The 18,416-nt window shown below is 38.8% G+C and overlaps 1 protein-coding gene across 3 annotated transcripts in view; it reads right to left on the bottom strand.

Annotated features, from left to right (window-relative positions):
• Positions 1 to 16,697: 16,697 nt before the first annotated feature.
• The window catches only part of PTPN12 (protein tyrosine phosphatase non-receptor type 12), a 93,052-nt gene continuing 91,333 nt past the window's right edge, over positions 16,698 to 18,416 (bottom strand). For 2 of the 3 annotated variants that reach the window (XM_039239093.1, XM_039239092.1), the window contains 2 exons: positions 17,798 to 17,905; positions 16,698 to 17,565 (listed from right to left, as the gene is read on the bottom strand). In XM_039239093.1, coding sequence (XP_039095024.1) covers positions 17,504 to 17,565; positions 17,798 to 17,905 — 170 coding nt within the window. In that variant the 3' untranslated portion in view covers positions 16,698 to 17,503. The remainder of the gene's footprint in view (positions 17,566 to 17,797; positions 17,906 to 18,416) is intronic. The other variant, XM_039239094.1, reaches the window with a different exon arrangement.

Below are 18,416 nucleotides of genomic sequence, written 5' to 3'. Positions count from 1 at the left end.
CCCATTGAGGATGATATTAGCAGTGGGTCTTTCATATACGGCTTTTATGATCTTGAGGTATGCTCCTTCTATCCCTACTCTCTTGGGAGTTGTTATCAAGAAAGGTTTTTATCAAGCTGTATTTTGTCAAAGGCTTTCTCTCCACCTATTGAGAGGATCATGTGGTTCTTCTCCTTTGTTTTATTGATGTGATGTATCACATTGATTGTTTCGCAGGTGTTGAGCCAGCTCTGCACCCCAGGTGTAAATCCCACGTGGTTGTGGTGAATAATTCTTTTAATGTATTGTTAGATTTGCCTGGCTAGTATCTTGTTGAGGATTTTTGTATCCATGTTCATCAGGGAAATTGGTGTGTAGTTCTCCTTTTTTGTGGGGTCTTTGTCTGGTTTTGGAATCTAAGTAATTCTGGCTTCATAGAAAGAATTTGGAAGCTTTCCTTCCATTTCTATTTTTTAGAACAGCTTCAAGAGAATGGTGTTAACTTTTATTTAAATGTTTGGTAGAGGGGTGCCTGGGTGGCTCAGTTAGTTAAGTGTCCGAATTCGCCTCAGGTCATGATCTCATGGTTAGTGAGTTTGAGCCCCGCATCAGGCTCTGTGCTGATAGCTCAGAGCCTAGAGCCTGCTTCATTTCTGTGTCTCCCCCTCTCTCTGCCCTTCCCATGCTCATGCTCTGTCTCTTTCTGTCTCTCAATAATAAATAAATGTTTGGGGCAACTGGGTGGCTTAGTCATTTAAGCATCCAACTTTGGCTCAGGTCATGATCTCACAGTTCATGGATTCAAGCCCCATGTCAGGCTCTGTGCTGACAGCTAGCTCAGAGCCTGAAGCCTGTTTCGGATTCTGTGTCTCCCTCTCTTTCTGACCCTCTCCTGCTCATGCTGTCTCTCCTCTTTCAGAAATAAATATTTTTTAATTTTTTAAAATAATAAATAAATGTTTAAAAAAATTTTTTTTTAAATAAGTGTTTGGTAGAATTCCCCTATAAAGCCATCTGGCCCTGGACTCGTCTTTTGGAAGATTTTTGATTACTAATTCTATTTATTTACTGGTTATGGGTCTGTTCAAATTTTCTATTTCTTCCTGCTTCAGTTTTGGTAGTTTATATGTTTCTAAGAATAGTCCATTTCTTCCAGATCGCCCATTGTATTGGTGTATAATTGCTCATAATATTCTCTTATTATTGTTTATATTTCTGCAGTGTTGGCTGTGATCTCTCCTCTTTCATTCTTGACTTTATTCATTTGAGTCCTGTCCTTTTTCTTTTTGATCAAAGTGGTTAGGGGGTTATAAGTTTTGTTAACTCTTTCAAAGAACCAGCTCCTGGTTTCATTGATCTGTTCTAATGGGGGGTTTTTTGGTTTTGATAGCTTTGATTTCTGCTCTAATCTTTATTATTTCCTGTCTTCTGCTGGTTTGAGGTTTTATTTGGTTTTCTTTTTCTGCCTCTTTGAGGTTTAATTAAGGTTGTATATCTGAGACATTTCTTGCTATGTTAGGAAGGCCTGGATTGCTATATACTTCCCTCTTAAGACTGCTTTTGCTGCATCCCAGAGGTTTGGGGCTGTGGTGTTACCATTTTCATTGGCTTCCATGTTCTTTTTAATTTCCTCTTTAATATCTTGGTTAGTCCATTCATTCTTGAGTAGGATGTTCTTTAGTCTCCAAGTATTTGTTATCTTTCCAAATTTTTTCTTGTGGTTGATTTCGAGTCTTATAGCATTGTAGTTTGAAAAATGCACAGTATGATCTCGATCTTACTGAACTTTTTGAGGGCTGATTTATTTGTGTCCCGGTATGTGATCTCTTCTGGAGACTGTCCCATGTGCACTTGAGAAGAATATGTATTCTTTTGCTTTAGGATGAAATATTCTGGGGGTGCCTGGGTGACTTAGTCGGTTAAGCGTCCGACTTCAGCTCAGGTCGTGATCTCACGGTTCATGGGTTCAAGCCCTGCATCTGGCTCTGTGCTGACAGCTAGCTCGGAGCCTGGAGCCTGCTTCAGATTCTATGTCTCCCTCTCTCTCTGACCCTCCCCTGCTCACACTGTCTCTCTCTCTCTCTCTCTCTCAGAAATAAATTTAAAAAACTTTAGGATGAAATATTCTGAATATATCTGTTAAATCCATCTGGTCCACACCCTCCTACACTGTTGGTGGGAATGTAAACTGGTACAGCCCCTCTGGAAAACAGTGTGGAGGTTCCTCAGGAAACTAACAATAGAACTCCCCTATGATCCAGCAATAGCACTGCTAAGAATTTACCCGAGGGATACAGAAATGCTGATGCATAGGAGCATGTGTACCCCAATGTTCATAGCAGCACTCTCAACAATAGCTAAAACATGGAAAGAGCCTAAGTGTCCATCATCAGATGAATGGATCAAGAAGATGTGGTTTATCTATACCATGGAATACTACATGGCAATGAGAAACAATGAAATCTGGCCATGTGTAGCAACATGGATGGACCTTGAGGGTGTTATGCTGAGCGAAATAAGTCAGGCAGAGAAGGACAAATATCATATGTTTGCACGTATAGGAGGATTAGGAGGAACTTGACGGAGGAACAAGGGGAAGAAGGGGGGAAATGGTGGGGGAAAGGGAGAGAGGCAAACCATGAGAGACTCTTGAATGCTGACAAAAACTGAGGACTGATGGATGTGGAGGGGAGGGGGGTGATGGGCATGGAGGAGGACACTTGTGGGGATGAGCACTGAGTGTTATGTGGAAACTAATTTGACAATAAACTATTTGAAAAAAAAAAAAATCCATCTGGTCCAGTATGTCACTCAAAGCCATTGTTTCCTTGTTTCTGTTTAGATGATTTTTCCATTCCTGTAAGTGGCACATTGAGGTCCCCTACTATTATGGTATTATTATCAATGAGTTTCTTTATGTTTTTGATTAAATGATGTATATGTTTGGGTGCTACCACATTTGAAGCAAAATGTTTACATTTGTTAGGTCTTCTTGGTGGATTCACATCTTAATTATAATATAATGCCCTTCTTCATCCTTGGTACAGTGTTTATTTTAAAATCTAGATAGTCTGATATAAGTATGGCTACTCTGGCTTTCTTTGGTGACTATTAGCATGATAGATGGTTCTCCATCTCCTTATTTTCAATCTGAAGGTGTCTTTAGGTCTAAAATGGGCCTCTTGTAAACAGCATATAGATGGACCTTGTTTTCTTATCCTGTTACCCTATGTCTTTTGATTGGAGTGTTTAGACCACTGATGTTTAGAGTGTGTACTGAAAGATATGAGTGTATTGCCATTATGTTGCTTATACAGTTGGACTTTCTGGTGGTGGTCTCTGGTTCTTTCTAGTCTTTGTTGCTTTTGGTCTTTTTGCTTTTTGGTGTTTGTTGTGGGTTTTTTTTTTTTTTTTCCCAACTTTTCACCTCTCAGTTCCCCTTAAAATTTCTTGCAGGGCTGGTTTAGTGATCATAAACTCCTTTAATTTTTGTTTGTCTGGGAAACTTTTTATCTCTCCTTCTATTTTGAATGACAGTCTTGCTGGATAAAGAATTCTTGGCTGCATATTTTTCCAGTTCAGCACATTGAATATATCCTGCCACTCCTTTTTGGCCTGCCAAGTTTCTGTGGATAGGTCTGCTGCAAACCTGATCTGCCTTCCCTTGTAGATTAAGGACGTTTTTCCCTTGCTGGTTTCATGATTCTTTCCTTGCCTGAGTATTTTGTGAATTTGACTATGATATGCCTTGTTGATGGTCAGTTTTTGTCAAATCTAATGGGTGTCCTCTGTGCTTCCTGGATTTTGATATCTGTGTCTTTTCCCAGGCTAGGAAAGTTTTCTGCTATGATTTGCTCACATAAATTTTCTACTCCTTTTTCTCTGTCTCCATCTTCTGGGACCTCTATGATTCAGATGTTATTGCTTTTTCATAAGTCACTGAATTCTCTAATTTTTATTTTGTGCTTTTTTGCCTTATTCTCCCTCTTTTTATCTACTTCATTATCCTGTATAAGTTTGTCCTTTATATCACTGATTTGCTGCTTGGCCTCATCCTTGCTGCCATGGCATCCACTTGAGATTGCAGCTCAGTTACAGCATTTTTTATTTCATCCTGACTAGCTTTTTTACTTCTCTGATCTCCGCAGAAAAGGATTCTAATCTGTTTTTAACTGTAGCTAGTATTCTTCTTATGGTGATTCTAAATTCTGGTTCAGACATCTTGCTTGTATCTGTGTTGATTAAGTCCCTGGCTGTCATTTCTTCCTGTTCTTTCTTTTGGGATGAATTATTTCATTTCATCACTTGAAGGAAAAAAGTTAAAGAGCATAAAATTAAAAAATTAAAAACAACACAAAGAAATCAAATAAAGGATACTAGATCCTAAGTGTGTTTAGGCCTGGGTGTTGAGAGAAGCTTGACAGATTAGAGAAAAAAGGGAAAGATAAGAAAGAAAAAAAAAATGTTTGAAATTTTGAAAAGATAGAATAAAATGAAATGATGAAAGTAAAATAGATTTTTTTTAATTTACAAAAAAGTAAAATATATAGTAGAAAAAATTAAGAATCTTTTTTTTTTAAAATGTTTTATTTATTTCTAGGAAAGAGAGAGAGAGACAGTGTGAGCAGGGGAGGGTCAGAGAGAGAGGGAGTCACAGACCGAAATAGGCTACAGGCTCTGAGCTGGCCGTCAGCACAGAGCCCGATACGGGACCAGAACCCACGAACCGTGAGATCATGACCTAAGCGAAAGTCGGACGCTTAACCGACTAAGCCACCTAGGCGCCCCAAAAATTAAGAATCTTTTTAATAAAAATGGAAAATAAATTTTTTCCCTTTCTGTATTCAAGAGTAAGAAAAGAAAAAGAAAAAATACTGAATAAAAGGACCAGTGAACAGAATGAAGTACGATTGAAATTACATTTGGTTTCCTGTAAAAGTCAAGCTATGAAGCACTTTATGGTCTGTAAACTGGCCCGAGATTTGTTTGTCGAGAGCGCTGTTGGCCCAGTTGGGTGGGGTTTAGCGTAACGGCTCCATTCTCCACTAGATGGAGCTGCTTAGCTTACTGGGGTGGATGCACACTGTCATGTGTATGCACATGCGCGGAAGGGGTGAAAATGGCATCACCCAGCTACCCAGTTTGTAGTATAGGAAGTCTGTGCTCTCCATGATTGGCAGTCAAGCACCCCTCCTCTGTCTCCAGCTTCCATCCACTCCCCGCTTCTACACTGTCTGTGACCAAGCCATCAGACTGCCAGGTGCACCTCCCTCCGGAGTTTTATCTCAAACAACCTCTCACTTTTGAGGGACTGCAGCTTTGACCCGCTGTGACCGTCAGGAGGAGGGTATTGCTGAGACCTGGCCTGCTGACGGCCAGCCCCTAGGACTGTTCGCGAGACCACGCTGCTGCCGATGCCCAGAGACTGCAGCTGCGTGCCAGGCCGCCCCAGAAATGGTTCGTGGGATCTTATAGCAGCACTGTTGCAGGGTTAATGGACTATCACAACACACACCTGGCGCCAGGCTTCACCCCGAACATCCTCGTTCCAGCACCAGCGCGTGTGATTGTTCTCCAGGGTCCGGTGGGACTTCTGCCTGGGGGAGGCCGCACAGCCTCTGTCAGACGTCCTCCCAGCAGGGGAACTGCCTCTCTCCATGCGGCCCACAGACCCCTTCGACCTCACTCTCTGCTCCTGGGGATTCGCCCTTCCCACCTGAGCACTTCCAGGTATCGAGCTAAGAGTTTCAGACTCTGTGTTTCCCCTGTTTAAAGAGTCTTAGTGGAATTTAAACCCTTTCCAATCTCCTTTCTTTTTTGTTCAGTCCCTGTGGCTGTTTACACTTTTCAACTTTCTCTCCAGCTGCTTTCGGTTGGGGGGGGGGGGAAGGGGGCTGCTTTTCTCTTACTCTCCCCTCCCCCCACCCCATCTCTGCCCTCCCTCCGCAAGCAAAAACAGCTCCCTGCCCTCGCGGCTTCTCTCTCCCCCAGTTCACCTGTTTGTGCTGCGTACCTGCCGAGTTCTGTGGTTCCAGTTGTGCACATTGTTGTGTTAATCCTCAAATCAGTTTTCTTGGTGTGCACGATGGTTTAGTGTTGATCTGGCTGCAATCAGGGATGAGAGACCAGAAAAACCTTACATGCTGTTCCACCATCTTGGCTCCTCCTCCGAAAATATTTTTTTTTCTTAATGACTTACATTCTTTTTTTCCCAGATTTCAAATGGCTTTAAAAATCAAAATGTTACCTTGTTTTTCTAAAAATGAAATTTTTCCACCAAATGCCACTTTTTTCAAGGAAAATTGTGGCATTTCCACCTAATGGAAAATTGGTAATTAGTTGGTTACAGAGATGTCAGAATAGTTGAAACTGCAGCCCCAGCTGACCTGAGCTGTTCTTATTAGTGAGCTTAGTAACTGGTAATTGCTGGTCTCTACTAAACTTTGTGCTTCGTAATCAGTCTTAAAACGTGCTGGTAGGTAACCATTTAGAATTAGTGTCTTATACTTCTGGATTTCACCCCGTACTCTATGTGGAACTGCTGTAGAATTTTCTAGTTTGAGCCAAAGATGTGAAATTGTTATTTCTTACCCGTAAACTGGCACTGCCCTGAGGCAATACCAGAAATGTCACTCTGCTTGTCTCTAAAGTTTATATAACAGGACCCTGGTGGAATGCCACTTCTGTTTACATGATTTTATTGCAACTAACGTGTTCACATGTATGGAGAAAATTGGGTTAGGCACTCAAGAGCCTTGAAAGATAATGTGGAAGATATATTTTTAAAACAGCTAATTTGAAATGATGTGGGAAAAATTGCTTAGAATACCAGAGCTAAGAGAACTTGATGGAAAAGCAGTTGATTTGGCCAGAAGTCAAGGGAGTGATCTGTTTCCTAAGGAGAGTAGGAAGACTTATGAAGGGAGTGCTGTTAGTGGACTTTGAAAGGTGTGTAACTAACTGCACTTTCACATTTGAAGAAGGTAAGGAAGGGGCGCCGGGATGGCTCAGTCAGTTGAGCATCCGACTTTGGCTCAGGTCACGATCTCCCGGTTCATGGATTCGAGACCCGCGTCGGACTCTGTGCTGGCAGCTAGCTCAGAGCCTGGAGCCTGCTTCCAATTCTGTGTCTCCCTCTCTCTCTCTGACCGTCCCCTATTCATGCTATTTCTCTCTCTCTCAGATATAAATTAAAAAAAAAAATTTAAAAAAAAAAGGTAATGAAGGCGTTCCATGCTGGGGGTGGCTCTTGAGTGGAACCAAAAGAGCAAAGCACAGAGGTGAGACATTCCAAAGGACATGTGGGGGCTAAGTTTCTAAAGCTGAAGGTTAGGGTCGAGCGTCAGTGGTGGCAGATGAAGCTGGAGAGGTTGGAACCCTATCATGGACCTCACATAATATGCAAAGGCCTCCCTGCTGTCATGGTTAGTCCCCAGGGTTACTTAGATGGGGATGTTATTCGAATACATAATACCACCTAACTGCTTATCTGTCTCTACCCCCACCGCCTTCCTCCAGCAGAAAATGATCAAAATTTCCTGCATTGTGATCTTGGACAAGTTAGTTAACCTCTGTCTATACTTTAACAACTTCTTTTATAAAATGGTGATTAAAGATAGTGCTTACCTCATTAAATGAGTCACAACAGTATGTAGATATAAGAAGCATTGTACGAGTGTTCTATAAATAAGTTATCAAAAATTCTCCATTGTTTTGAGGCATAAGGAAGGATTTTAGGTCTGTTTAGATCTGTGCTAGCTCCCAAACATGGGCTTAAGACTTCTAACATTAAAAATTATGAGTATCACAGCCTTAATGTAATTGCTAAAAGGACTCCTACTTTGCCTTTATTTTAGAGCTCATATATACTTTTCCAGCCCTAGGAGCTGCTTACAGAGTGTTACTAAACAAATGGGAACATTTTGAGGTGCCTGGCTAGTGAGCAGGACACTCTTGATCTTGGGGTCATGAATTCAAGCCCCACAATGGGTGTAGAAATTACTTAAAAATCAGTAAACTTAAATGTGTGTGTAGTTAGTGTGTGTGTCAATAGATACATTTCTAGCTAAGGCTTGATTTAAAACTTTGGAAATTCCTTGGCTTTGAGCTGTACCTTTTGACATTTTCAGTATTCATTACTGACTGTATGTTGTTAAAAGGAGAAAGGACACATGGCTATTTCATATACATATGGACAGTGGAAAAGTGACAGTAGATAGGAAGACGGAATCTACATTAAATATTTGTAGAATTAGGTCATTTTTGGTTTTCCATTGTTGTTTCACTTACATATTGCTGCAGAATAAACCACCATAAAACTTAACGGTTTCAGAACAATGCTTTATTATTTCTCACAGTTTTGGGGAATACGAGTGCTAGGCTGGATGCTTCTCTTCCATGTGGTATTGGCTGGGACTGACTCTCCACATCATCTCTCGTGGTTCTATGGTTAAGCCTGAGCTTCTTTACACGCCAGCAGGACCCAGGAGACTGGAGACCAAAGTAACCTGGCCTCTTAAGGTCCAGAAACAGAATCAGCCAGAAACACATGTGCTGCATTTTATTGGTCAAAAAGCAAGGCACAAGGTCAGCCTAGAAACTAGAGATGAGAAAACAGACTCCACCTTGATGGGAGAAGCTGCACATATTGTGGCCATGATTGCCAGAATTCCTCAGTTTTCAGCCTGTATATTTTAAAGCTTACGAATAATATTTGACTTAAGTAACTAGCCCCTTTTCTAGTCAGTTAACAAACATTTCTTGTCTGCTACAGCCTACACCCTAGCTTTTCTTAAATATAAAGGCATATGGTAGGGTTAGTAGTTAAGAGTAAGCATTTGGGAATAGGAACTAGGTTTAAATTCTGCCTTTGTCTTGAATGCTGACAAAAACTGAGGACTGATGGATGTGGGGGGGAGGGGGGGATGGGCATGGAGGAGGGCACTTTGGGGATGAGCACTGAGTGTTATGTAGAAACTAATTTGACAATAAACTATTTGTAAAAAAAAAAAAAATTCTGCCTTTGCCACTTTGTGTGACTTAAAATTATATAAAGTCTGTATTCTTCAGGTTCGTCCATTAAACAGGAATATTTACCTGGCAAGGTTTTTGTGCCAGTTAAGCAAGATAATATGTGTTCAGGGTTCAGAGATTATCAGGGTACCTGGCATATGATAGTTTAGGAAGGTTAATAATTTTTATTAGGTCCGAGTCTGCATGAAGTCTATTGATGCCTTAAGATTTGCCCATGCCTCTTGAAAAGAAGGGCACTTGGTATTAGAGCCTTCATAAACATTCTCAAACAGTGAAGCCACTCACAGAAGCTTCTGGGTTGTTAGTTTTTTCTTGAGTGCCTTTCCTGATTTTTTGGATCCATAAATTTCCTCTTGGTTTGTTTTGCTGCCCTCTTCTGGTAGAATAGAGAAGAGTTTGATGATGTTCCAACGCCTTACAGCCAGAATAAAGCTGTTTAGAATCCTTTGCAAAGGATACAACTTTCAAAATTCTTTGGTCCTAAGTGGATTAAAATGAAAGTAAAGTCTAAACATAAAACTTCTACATGTAAATTTCAGTTTGTTTCTATTACAGGGAAATCGATAGTGACAGATGGAACAATAACATTAAAATGGACAGCTCATTTTAGGTTGAAAAGATAATAAGAGTACTTTGTTATGCTGAATAGCAATAGGAAGTTCCCTGTGAACTGCATCTCACTTTTCTGAAACAATGAAATGTGTATATATAGAGTTTTAATTTTTAAAAGAGTTTTCCTGTAGTAGCTTTAGATTGGCATTTTCAATTTTTGCATAGAAGCTGCATGAAAGTGTTATTGTGTGCTTACTTCAGATATAATCAGAAATGATAAATACTTAGATTTTATATTTAATGCAGTATATTATTTAAATGCTTTTTCACATTTTAGTATTAGAAGACATTGGGAATATTCTAATAGGTTATATATGTGTAGATAAAGCTAAAATTTAGAAGGCACATTACTTTAAAATGTCACAGAAGTATAGATGATCTGTACTTTTGTGTACTTACTAAACAGTCCTGCTGAAGAATTTTTAATGTGTATCTATTTGAGAGAAAGAGATAGAGCATGTGCCTGGGAGAGGCAGAGACAAAGGAGAGAGAATCTCAAGCAGACTCCGGGCTGTCAGAGCAGAGCCCAGTGTGGGGCTCGATATCACAGTGTGATCATGACCTGAGCCGAAATTGAGAGTCGGTTGCTTAACTTCCTGAGCCCATCCAGGTGCCCCTAGAGAATTTTTCAATCAGAAAAATATAAAATTGGGTGGTGAGGTGGGCAAAATGGGTGAAGGGGGGGTCAAAAGTAGAAACTTACAGTTATGAAATAAGTCATGGGGATATAGTGCACAGTGACTAGAGTTAATAATACTGTATTGCATATATGAAAGTTGCTAAGAGAATGGATGTTGAAAGTTCTCATCACACACACAAAAAAAGGTAACTGTGGAAAAAAGAATGAAAGAATTACTGGTAATTCTAGTTTAAGAAATCTAGAACTACTTTCTTGTTTGGCAGTTTGGGCATCAGTCTGTAGTAGCTAAAGAATATGTTCTTGTTGACATTTTGGCAAGCATGTTCTCAAGTCACAAATGCTACTACATTAAGTCATGGTAACAGTACATATGCCATGCTATCTCTAAAAAATATAAAATGACTGGAATCTTGGAAGTTCCCTTCCCCCACTAACTCAACAAAGCCCAGATTTGTGGTGGTATAGAACAGAGACACACTTCTGGAGCTCCCGGGCTCAGCTGCTTTCCACTGGTTACATTATCTAAATATGCAGGTCATTTGCACATCTTTCACAATTTGTACACCTTATTAAAGACAAGTAACTGATGAAACCAAATGCAGGAAGTCTGTTAAGAAAATAAAATTTGTATTAAAAACTGCATCTACTTTGCACCTTTTAGCATAATATGCAATGGCTGCTTACTGAGTGGATATATGCCAAAATCTTAGTTATAGCTTTTGCAGTTCTCCATCTGTCAGAATGAAAATTTGAGCTTCTGGCCTTTAAGAGCTGTGTAACAAAGATCCAGTATTGGAGAAGAGAGAGTATTTAAAAACTGAAATTTATTCACATTTCATTATTTAGAAAGCTGTTGATAGAATCTTGGGGTTCCTGGCTGGCTCAGTCAGTATAATGTGCAACTCTTGATCTCAAGACTGTGAGTTCAGGCCCCATGTTTGACGTAGAGCTTACTTTAAAAAAAATTTAAAAAGCTATTAATAGAATCTGAATTTTTGATATCTAATATAACTAAAAACATGTAATTAGGAGCATTTTTGTAAGAAAACAAAAGCAGCAAAATCTTTTCCAAAACTAACACAAGAGTGATTTAATTCAATTTTCCTATATTTAGGATAAAACTAGAATGATTTCATAGATTGCAATCAAGAATACCAGGGGCGCCTGGGTGGCTTAGTCGGTTAAGCATCGACTTTCGCTTAGGTTATGATCTCGCGGTTCGTTGGTTCGAGCCCCGCGTCGGGCTCTGTGCTGACTGCCAGCTCAGAGCCTGGAGCCTATTTCAGAGTCTGTGTCTCCCTCTCTCTCTGACCCTCCCCTGCTCACGCTGTCTCTCTCTCACTCCTAGAAATTAAAAAAAAAAAAAACATTAAAAAATACCAAATATGTATTACAATCAAAATACATTTTAGGGCTAAAATATAATTAAGACGGCATTCTTGAGTTTCTCAAAAGCTTCAGATTGCAAATTGCAGTCATTCTTTTTATTGCTTCCCTTCACATTTAGCACAAGATTGTCTTTTTTTAGTTTCATTATTAAAAAGTCTTTAACATATATGTATACATGTTTTCAGAACAGAGCCAACTATTCAGTTTGGAAACCATGGATATATTCTTGGGAAAGTACTCAGTTAGTGGATAATGTTTTTGACCACTCTATACTTTTGAGCTGGCTCCAGGAGCAGGGACAAGTATATAAACAAACTATTATTAAGCTCCACTCCATGAGTGTATTGACGTGGTGCTTTAAGTCATATGTAATGAAGTATTAAGTTTGAAAATACAAAGACTTAATAGAAGGGTGCTTGGGAATGTAAATCAAAACCAGGTGTGGACTATCTTAACACGTGCTATGGTTTTGGATTCAGTTCACCTATTCAACTGAAATTTTTTACTCTATGTCAAGACACTGTTTAAGAAAATACATACATTCAAAATCAGTTCTCCTTTGTACATTCAGCTGTTTTTAAAGTGTGTGTGTGTATGTGTATATACATATATATATATGTATACATGTGTACATATATGTGCCAACATTTTTACTAAATATCATAGTCATTTCTCTCAAGGGGCTAGTGTAGTAGAGCAGAAAGTCTAAGTTGATAAATAGGGTGCAGTACAAAGAGAGAATAGTTCATGGACTTGATGGGAAATAGGAGATGAAAGGCTTAACAGAAGATGTAACAGCTGAAATAGTCTTGACAGATAAGGAGAGCTCACCAGAACAAGGACAAAGTGGGGTATTCAAGACAGAGGGCTTGGCCTGAGTAAGGTGTAGGGGCTCAGGAACTTTAAGTACAGTTGACCCTTGTACAACACAAAGGTTAGAGTCCCATATGCAGTCAGAAGTCTGTGTATTAACTTTGACTTAACTACTAATAGCCTACTGTTGGAAGCCTTACTGGAAGCAGTCTATTAACACATGTTTTATGTATTAAATACAGAATTCTTACAGTAAAGTAAGATAGAGAAAAAAATATATTGAGAAAATCATAAACAGTGGAGTACCGCTCAGCCATAAACAAGAATGAGGTCTTGCCATTTGCAACAACATGGATAGATGTAGAGTGTATTATGCTAAGTGAAGTAAGTCAGAGAAAGACAAATACCATATGCTTTCACTTATATGTATAATCTAAAACAAAATGAATAAAGCAGAAACAGACCCATAAATACAGAGAACAAACTGGTGCATGCCAAAGGGGAGACAGATGGAGGGATGGGTAAAATGGGTAAAGGGAAGTGGCAGGTACAAGTTTCCAGTTATACAATGAGTAAGTCATGGAGATGAAAGGTACAGCATAGGGAATATAGTCAATGGCAGTGTAATAGCATTCGTTGTACAATGAAGATGGTAGCTACAACTTATGGTGAGCATAGCATAACCATAGGGTTGTTGAATCAGTATGCCATACACCTGAAAGTAACGTAACACTGTAGGTCAATCACACTTCAATAAAAAAAATATTTTTAAGTTTTCAACAAAGTCACAAGGAAAATATAATTACAGTACTATACTACATTTATTGAAAAAAATCAGGTGTAAGTGGACTCTTGCAGTTCAAACCCTTGTTGTTCAAGGATCAGCTGTAGTTCATTATGGTCAAAGCACAGGAACAAACAGAGAAAAGGCTCCAATGGCCAGCAGTAAGCAGATCTTGGATGGGGTCTTGCATCATCTGTTCAGTTAGGCTTGATGCCATGGGCCTCGTTCTCCCAATTTCATTATGCACCAGAGTCACCGATGGTGCTGGTCTAAAATGCACATTACTTATCCCCATTCTAATTCAGCTCCAGGGTAGGACCCTGGAACCTGAATTTTAAGGGCACTCCCTAAAAAATTCTAATGCAGGAGAACCTGGGCCAGATTTTGAAGAAGTGTTACCATAGGCAGTGAACAACTATGAAAGATTTTTTGGAAAAAGGAACAAATTAGAAGAGGTCACCAGCAGGTCTGACTGGCCTTTTAAGATCAGTCTGGTGGTGGTAGTGAGGAAGCTGGATTGAAGAGATGAGAGCCTTGAGTGCGGGCTAAACCAGAAGACTGGCAGGGGAAATGGGAGAAAAGGGATGCCATTCACCAGGGTAGGGGATAGTGCGTGCCCATTTAACCTAAATCACATTTCAGCAAACAAATATGAAGATTACCGTATTACTGCAAAACTTCATTTAAATATCAATTCCCGCTGAGGTGTTTGTGCTCTCGTGGTTTCATTCCTGGCCATATTAATTCTCTTACTGACCTCCAGTCTGGATATTTCTTATGAACCTCAAGTCTACCTATGGACTACCTCCTGGATGCAGGGGTTATTGCAAACTCAACATTCAAAATTGAGATTTTTCCTTTCCTAGCCAGAATCTTGAGAATTAAAGAGACCTCCCTTTCCCTCTTATCCATCTAGTTATCTAAATAGGATAGGAATTTAACTCCCTACCTATTATAAATTCAGCCTCAGAAGATAAAAAGACAAATTGGTATGCAGTAGACTCTTCACATTTGGGAATTTAATGTTCAGTTTCAATAATTTTAAGTAGCTTCAGGGATTCAGAACATATAGTTATGTAATTTCCCTCAGGCAAAAATCTTAACCACAGATCCCATGAAGCTCCTATATGTAAGTTACTCAGCTAATGACTGATCCTGGCTCAGCACTGACACAGGCTTTATTGCTCTCTGCTTATCAATATGTGGAGAAAATGTCCATAAAGTGAGAAGTATTAGAGTGAAAAGTACTATTTATGAATAATTGCTCCCAAAAGAAAGCTAACTGATTGTGCTATGAAGGAAATAGAAAGATTTAAAGGCCTTTGTAACCTTAGCTATACAAGGTAGAGGTTTTGGATAAAGCAGCAGGAAGAATTTGGCAGTGGTTTAGTCAGATACAAATGAACTTACTATATGCTTTACAAAGAAGAAAAATGAGTAACTGCTCAGAGTTCCAGCCAGTATAAAAATTAATCCTTGGGAGAAAGTTAAAACTAGAAAAAGACTAGACAATAGAATAGAAAGAAAAATCTAGAAACTGACCCACAGATCAGTAGATACCTAAGTGGTATGAATGGATAACAAAACTATGTTAACAGTGGAGCAAGGACATTAAATGGCGATTGGTCAATGGAAAAAAAAAAATCTACTTCATTCCCTGAACAAAAAATGTAACATTAGATAAAAAATGGAATTGCTTGAGACTAGAATAGGTAGTTCACAAAAGAAAATATCCACATGGTCATAAGCACATTAAAATATGCTCAACATCATTAGTCATGAAGGAAATACTCCAATCACAACCAACACCACTTTGTACCCATTTAGAAAGGCGAAAATGAAAATTAAGGGCAATACCAAGAAACACATAACAGTTGGGACAACCACTTAGGACAACTGTTTGGCAGTATCTACTAAAGGCAAATAGGTATGCATACCCAACAATCCCAAAATTCCACTTCTTGAATTTAGCCAACAGATTTATGTACTGCTTGCACCAAATAACACATTAAAAAATGTTGATAGTAGCATAATCTGTAATATTCCCAAACCAAAACCATCAAAGTATCTATTAATAGCAGGATGGACACACTGTGGCACATTCATACAATGCATAACTCTACAGCAGTGAAAAAGAGGTAACTGCTACTCATATGGTACTGAACACATCTCAGAAGCCCAAGGGGAAAGCTTCTCAGCAGCTGTTTCTCTTCTACTGCTGCATCTAGGTGGTAGTCACACTCAGACAGGGGTGTAAACTTTGTCATGATTAATATGATTTTTGCACTCTTCTGAATACGTTATTTTTTTTTAATGTTTATTTTGAGAGAGAGAGAGAGAGAAAGAGAGTGAGTGAGAGTTCAGGGGAGGGAAAGAGAGAGAATCCCAAGCAGGGCCCTGCCCTGTCAGCACAGAGCCCGACTTGGGCTCAAACTAATGAAACATGAGATTATGACCTGAGCCAAAGTCAAGACTCAGACACTTAACCGAGCCACCCAGGTGCCCCTGAATACATGTTATTTTTAATGAAGATGTTCCAAGCAACTCCTTCCCAACATAAAAACGTTTATGAAGTATTTAGTACCATATTATACAAATCATCAGGCATATGAAGGAGCTAAATAATTTTTTCAGTTATACTTTAATTTTTTTTAGGAAAATGATATGCTATAGAGGTGTCTTTGTCTTGTGAATGTCAAGGGTCCACTGTATTCATATTTCCTTATGACCAAAACATATGGGAAAAATTTGAAATTCTAAGGAGCAAACACAAAAACCAACGAGCTTTAAAAAAAACTGACATGAAATGATAGTATTCTCTTCTCTTCTACAAAAATCCTTCTACTCAGATAAGGTCACTCTGTCTCACTTTAGTCTTTTCTTCTTTGTAAAATTTTTTCAAAAGTTTATTTTGAGACAGAGAGATGGAGGGAGCCAAGGAGGGGCAGAGAGAGGCGGGGAAGAGAATCCCAATCAAGCTCTATGCTGACAGCAAGGCTGTCTGCACTGAACTCACGAACTGTGAGATCATGACCTGAACCAAAATCAAGAGTCGGAGGCTTAACTGACAGCCACCCAGGCACCCCTTTTTTTTCTCTTTTGTGTGCAGAGAGGAATTACAGACATCCATTTGCTTTAATCTCTGGTGTCAAACCCTGGTGTCAGAATTCACACTTGGACATCTGGATGGGACCTATGCTCCAGTTTTGGGATGGAAAGAAACCAGTTCCCCCTTCCTAACTTCATGTCTGTTTGTTTGGTGTTTATGAGGCAATAATGAGAAGCATCCGTAGGGCTGACACAAGGATAAGTATTAGAATTAGTAGAAGTATTAGAATTCTTTAATTAAGAGATTAAACACCATTCACACTCATGACTTAAAGACTGGAAGGTGAATACTAACTCTAATTCCCTTGGAATAAGGAATGAAAAACCAAGACAAGTAGGCACTGTAAAATTGTTTCTGTTTTTTTAATGGCAGGTCAGATATCCTGAAACATACATATATTCTGATAGTCTTCTAATCCCACTTGAGTCCAAATATTAAAGTAACACACACACACGAGCTAAGAGAATTCAATATTGTTCCAAGGCACTTACTGAATCTCCATGACTAGATGAAAACAAGGACAATTAGGATGGACAAATAGACAGTATATAATATAAAAATAACTTTTTGCTTACAATTTACAAAATGTATTATTATTACAATCTTTGATCTCTGATAACCTGCAATGCTGGCTGCATGAATCCAGCAATTTTAAAATTCAGAAACTATTTTCTAAAACTTCAGGGCAAATAATTTACAAATAAGGTACACAAAGATTTAAATCATGCAGAAATTTCTTACATCTTCTGTTAATAATATTTTATGACTGCAACTTTATCAAATTATATACCTACTTGCCCTGTACATATACAAAATAATGCGTACATGATAAAACATTAGCAAAAGAGTAGTCCTTAAACTCAATTTATCATAAAAGTATTACTATATTAACATGTCTACAAGCAGCGTGTAACAGGGTTAAGAGACATTAAGGCAATAATACTTGAAGTTACAAAATAAACCATATGTAATACTTTTTCCTAAGGGTAGTATAAGGCAGGTAGATGGTCCTAGCAAAAAAATACTAAGGCAACAATCTACACTGCTGTTAGTCCCACATTTTTAAGATGGAATACTACAAATCTGGCTTTCAGTGGCACTTGAATTTTCCAGTCTAATGTAAAGTGTCCTTTGGCTCCCTGAATCATGTCCATTCTGAAGGTGGGTCTCTTGGTCCTTTGGGTTTTCCACAGCGATTACGAAAACCTACAATCAAAATGCCATAGTGATTAGTCAGTGTTCAGAAATGTATTTTAATTTACTAAAAACTCTTAATTTACTTTGAGTAGTTTAAAAACCTGAATAAATCACAGCACAAAGTTTGATTAATTTTCCCTTTTGAAGGAAAGCCTGAAACAATGGCAAATACGATTTTCTCATTCTTACCAACATTAGCTACATAAAGTTTTTGAAGTTATTTATTTAGTAAACAAATTACCAATATCTGTGGCCTCTGTTGGACTTTCTGATAGTTGGTCTTTCTTGTTACTAAAAATAGGTGAGCATTCTGTACAAGTCTCTGTGTGAATACCACCTGCTGGATGATCTAAAATGCAAAATAAAGCCATTGTTAATCACCATCATTTGTAGCATCGTATGTAGAATCCTCTTTTTTTTTTTTTTACTTTTGTTTTAAATGTTTATTTTTGAGACAGAGAGAGACAGAGCATGAGCTGGAGTGTGGCAGAAAGAGACAGAGACACAGAATCTGAAACAGGCTCCAGGCTCTGCGCTATTAGCACAGAGCCCGATGTGGGGCTCGAACCCAGGGACCGCGAGATCATAACCTGAGCCGAAGTCAGACACTTAACGAACTAAGCCACCCAGGTGCCCCTCCTCTAATTGTTTTAATATGTGTATTAAGTTAAAAGAGCAAGTTTTCTCTCCTGGACATCATAATTTCAGAGGCCCAGATAAATATAAATGCAGTGAGGAACATGGGAAATTATGTTAGGTGTTCTTGAAGGCACATAGACATCGTCTGTGAGTAGTTCAGCAATGTGTGAATTCTCTTCATGCTCTTAACTTTATTTAATAAAGTTCAATCTTGCTGTATT

This window comes from Hyaena hyaena, unplaced genomic scaffold (genome assembly GCF_003009895.1).
Source record: "Hyaena hyaena isolate Hyena2069 unplaced genomic scaffold, ASM300989v1 scaffold_152, whole genome shotgun sequence".
Classification (NCBI taxonomy): domain Eukaryota; kingdom Metazoa; phylum Chordata; class Mammalia; order Carnivora; family Hyaenidae; genus Hyaena; species Hyaena hyaena.
The sequence above is the reverse complement of the archived record's forward strand: the minus strand, read 5'-3'. Positions and strand labels throughout refer to the sequence as shown.